The sequence below is a fragment of the Calidris pugnax genome, unplaced genomic scaffold (assembly GCF_001431845.1).
Source record: "Calidris pugnax isolate Ruff unplaced genomic scaffold, ASM143184v1 scaffold29, whole genome shotgun sequence".
Taxonomy (NCBI): domain Eukaryota; kingdom Metazoa; phylum Chordata; class Aves; order Charadriiformes; family Scolopacidae; genus Calidris; species Calidris pugnax.
In genome coordinates, this window is record NW_015090768.1 from 2,545,030 (window position 1) to 2,550,464 (window position 5,435).

The 5,435-nt window shown below is 53.4% G+C and overlaps 2 protein-coding genes across 4 annotated transcripts in view; both read right to left on the reverse strand.

Annotated features, from left to right (window-relative positions):
* AK4 (adenylate kinase 4) overlaps positions 1–3,612 on the reverse strand; it is a 17,196-nt gene extending 13,584 nt beyond the window's left edge. For 2 of the 3 annotated variants that reach the window (XR_001411448.1, XM_014937691.1), the window contains exons 1-2: positions 3,490–3,612; positions 192–366 (exon numbers count right to left, since the gene is read on the reverse strand). Coding sequence is in view for 2 of the 3 variants with exons in the window: in XM_014937691.1 (XP_014793177.1) it covers positions 192–366; positions 3,490–3,492 (178 nt within the window). In the remaining variant the exon portion in view is untranslated. Of the gene's footprint in view, positions 1–191; positions 547–3,489 lie in introns of those variants that run through there. The other variant, XM_014937703.1, reaches the window with a different exon arrangement.
* Positions 1,816–3,614, reverse strand: LOC106885464 (keratin-associated protein 10-4-like). Its single transcript, XM_014937681.1, has 2 exons — positions 2,595–3,614; positions 1,816–2,549 (listed from the first exon to the last, which is right to left on the reverse strand). The coding sequence occupies exons 1-2, from the start codon at positions 3,182–3,184 to the stop codon at positions 2,153–2,155; spliced, it is 987 nt and encodes a 328-aa protein (XP_014793167.1). The 5' UTR covers positions 3,185–3,614; the 3' UTR covers positions 1,816–2,152.
* Positions 3,615–5,435: the final 1,821 nt, after the last annotated feature.

The window sequence follows — 5,435 nt, forward strand, 5'->3', positions numbered from 1 at the left end:
ACCCCCTCTCCATCCTAATCCCCATCCCCCCCCTCCCCCCTATCCTCCTCCCATCCCCTCACCATCCTCATCCTCATCCCCATCTCCCCCTCACCCCTATCCTTATCCCTTCTCCGTGCCCCGTCCAACATGCTCCGGGGATGGAGACCCCCCCGTCCCCCCCGTCGGGATTTCCCCGTGTGGCCACTCACCCCCGCCTCCGTCGAGGCTCTCCCGTAGGAATTGCCCGCTGGAAAGATGCTGGAGCCCGAAGCTGCGGGCGATCCTCTCGCACACCGTCCCCTTCCCCGAACCGGGGGGGCCCAACACCACCGCCCGTAACAGCTTAGAAGCCATAACCGGTTCCCGGAGCTTGGGGCCGGATCCCTGCGGGGGTAGGACACAGCGTCAGACGGTCCCGGTTCACCCCCCCCACCACCACCCCACGCCGCGCCGAAGCCGCTCCCCCCGCATCCAGCCGCCGCCGCGTACACATCAGCAGGGCGGGGGGGCGGTGTGTGCGGGGGCACCGGCGGGATGCGCCGCCCGCCCGCCCCCTCGGGCCGGGGCACCCTGGGACTTGTAGTCCCGGGGCCGGGGGAGCCGGGATCTGCGGCGGTGGCCCCGTCGGACCTGCGGTCCGACGGGGCCACCGCCGCAGGTCCCGGCTCGCCCCGGCCCCGGGTGTCCACGGAGGGTGGCTCGCCCCGGCCCCGGGTGTCCACGGAGGGTGCGGGGTTGAGGGGCACAAGGAGCTGGGGACGCACAGGCTGCGGGTACAGCCTGTGAATGGACGGGCCGGGAACATACAACGTGAAGACACAACATACATGCACGACACGCACGTGTAAACGCACAGCATGCACACACAACAGCCCGCACACGCACAACATGCAAAGGCAGCCTGCAAACGTACAGCCCGCACACCCACAACACGCAATCTTACAGTCTGCACATGCACAACATGCAAACACACAACACACACACACCGATAACATGCATGTCTGCACATGCACAACATGCAAACATACAGCCTGCAAACCCACAACACGCAAATGCACGACACGCACACCCACAACACGCAAACTTACAGTCTGCACATGCACAACATGCAAACGTACAGCCTGCAAACCCACAACATGCAAATGCACAACACACAAATGTACAACACGCAAACTTACAGTCTGCACATGCACAACATGCCACACAACACACACTGCACATGTACAACATGCCACACAACACACACACCGACAACATGCATGTCTGCACATGCACAACACACATAGAGCCTGCAAACACACAACATGCAAATGCACGCCATGCACACCCACAGCACGCAAACTTACAGTCTGCAGATGCACAACACGCAAACATAGAGCCTGCAAACACATGACACGCAAATGCACAACACGCAAACTTACAGTCTGCACATGCACAACATACCACACAACACACACACTGATAACATGCATGTCTGCACATGCACAACATGCAAACATACAGCCCGCAAACCCATAACATGCAAATGCACGCCACGCACACCCAAAACACGCAAACTTACAGTCTGCAGATGCACAACACACAAACATAGAGCCTGCAAACACACAACACGCATAGTCTGCACATGCACAACACACAAACGTACAGCCCGCAAACACGACATGCACACCCACAACACACAACACACATGCCGATAACATGCATAATGTCTGCACATGCACAACACACAAACGTACAGCCCGCAAACACGAAATGCACACCCACAACACACCTGCCGACAACATGCATAATGTCTGCACATGCACAACACACAAACATACAGCCTGCAAACACACAACACGCACACCCACAACACGCAAACGTAGCCTGCACATGCACAACATGCAAACATACACCCACAACACGCAAATGCACGACACGCACACCCACAACACGCAAACTTACAGTCTGCACGTGCACAACACGCAAACACGGAGCCTGCAAATCCACAACATGCACACCCACAACACGCAAACAGTCTGCACATGCACAACACATAAACATACAGCCTGCAAACACACGACATGCACACCCACAACACGCAAACATAGCCTGCACATGCACAACACACAAACATACAGCCCGCAAACCCACAACACGCAAATGCACAACACACACACAACACGCAAACTTACAGTCTGCACATGCACAACACGCAAACATACAGCCTGCAAACACATGACACGCACACCCACAACACGCAAACATAGCCTGCAAACCCACAACACGCAAATGCACAACATGCACACCCACAACAGTCTGCACATGCACAACACGCAAACAGAGCCTGCAAATCCACAACATGCACATCCACAACATGCGAACAGTCTGCACATACACAACACGCAAACATACAGCCTGCAAACACACAACACGCAAATACACGACACGCAAACTTAGTCTGCACATGCACAACACGCAAACACACAACACACACCCCAACATGCATAATGTCTGCACATGCACAACATGCAAACATACACCCACAACACACAAATGCACAACACGCACACCCACAACACGCAAACATACAGCCTGCAAACACACAACACGCAAATACACGACACGCAAACTTAGTCTGCACATGCACAACATGCAAACATAGAGCCTGCAAACACACAACACACAAATGCACGATATGCACACCCACAACACGCAAACATAGCCTGCACGTACACAACATGCAAACACACAGCCTGCAAACCCACAACACACAAACGCAGGACACGCAGACCCACAACACGCAAACATACAGCCTGCAAATGTACAACATGCAAAGGCCCAACATGCAAAGGCCCAACATGCAAACGCACAGCCTGAGAATATCCAACATGCAAACGCACAACCTGGACACACACAAGACGCAAAGGCAGCCTGCAAACACGCACACACACAGCCTGCATTGCGCATGCACAACATGCAAATATGCAGTCTGCAAACACACATGTACACACAAAGCCTGAGAACACACAACCTGCACACACACAGCCTGTACACGAACAACACGCAAAGGTAACCTGCAAACACACAGCCTGTAAACACCAAACACGCAAACACACAACATGCAGTGGCACAAGCAGACCCACAACATGCAATCACACAGCCTGCACATGCACAACATATACACACGCAACGTGCACGTAGAAGACGTGCACATGCACATGCATGTGGAAACACCCAGCCTGCACACTCACAACGTGCCAAGGCAGCCTGCGGGTGCACAGCCTGCGAACACACAATATGCACACACACAACATGCAAAGGCACACACATGATACACAAACGTGTCTGCAAGTGTACAGTGTGTAAACACACCTTCAAATGCACAACACACACACAGCCTGCACATGCAAAACGCGCAAACCCACAACACACAAATGCACATGTAAATGCACACGCAAGCATCCAGCCTGCACATGCACATACATACAACACGCATATGAAAACACACAACATGCAAATGCACACCATGCCAACGTGGCTGCAAACATCCAGCCTGCAGCCCTACAGCTGCACACATGTACAGCCTGCACACACACAACACACCCCCACACATCAACACACAACACACCCACAATCACACCCCCCCCACAACCCACACAACACACAACCACACCCACCACACCCACACATGCCACACACCACACTCACAACACACAACCACAATCACATACCACACCCACACATGCGCCACACAACATGCAACCACACACAATCACACCCCACACAACCACAATCACACAATATACACAACACACCTGCAAACACACCCAATTACACCACACCCACACACAACCCACAGAACACACAATCACAAAACACACCACCACACACCACCACACCCAATCACACAACACCCACACACCACCTGAACAACATACACACAACCCACACAACCAACAATCACACCACTCACACTCAACCTGTGTAACACACCACACACAATCACACACCATACACACACCACGCACACAACCCGCACAACACACAACCACAATCACACACCACACCTATGCAATCCCCACACAACACACAACCACCCCCAACCACAATCACACACCACACCCACACCCAACCTCCATAACACACTACACACAATCACACACCATACACACAACCCGCACAACACACACACAACTCACAACCACACACAATCACACACCATATACACACCACACACACAACCCACACAACCCCCCACACAACCAGACACACAACCTGCACAACACACAATCACACACCACACTCACACCCAACCAACACCCAACCTGCATAACACACCACCCACAATCACGCACCATGCACACACCACACACACAACCACACACACAACCTGCACAACACACAATCACCCCCCACACTCACACCCAACCAACACCCAACCTGCATAACACACCACCCACAATCACGCACCATGCACACACCACACACACAGCCACACACACAACCTGCACAACACACAATCACCCCCCACACTCACACCCAACCAACACCCAACCTGCATAACACACCACCCACAATCACGCACCATGCACACACCACACACACAGCCACACACACAACCTGCACAACACACAATCACCCCCCACACTCACACCCAACCAACACCCAACCTGCATAACACACCACCCACAATCACGCACCATGCACACACCACACACACAGCCACACACACAACCTGCACAACACACAATCACCCCCCACACTCACACCCAACCAACACCCAACCTGCATAACACACCACCCACAATCACGCACCATGCACACACCACACACACAGCCACACACACAACCTGCACAACACACAAACAATCACACACCATACACACAACCCGCACAACACACACCCAACACCCACCCCCACACAATCACACACCACGTACACACCACAGACACAACCCACACCCAACACCCCCCCACACACAATCACATACCATATACACACCACACACAACCCACAACCACACACAATCACACACCACACACACAACCTGCACAACACACAATCACACACCACACACACAACCCGCACAACCCACACCCAACACCCCCCCACACACAATCATACACCATATACACACCACACACAACCCAGAACCACACACAATCACACACCACACACACAACCTGCACAACACATAATCACACACCCAACCAACACCCAACCCACATAACACACCACACACAATCACACACCACACACACAACCCGCACAACCCACACCCAACACCCCCCCACACACAATCATACACCTTATACACACCACCCACAACCCAGAACCACACACAATCACACACCATACACTCACCACACACCATATATACACCACACACACAACCTGCACAACACACAAACACAATCACACGCCACACTCACACCCAACCAACATAACACACCACACCCCCTCACACCAC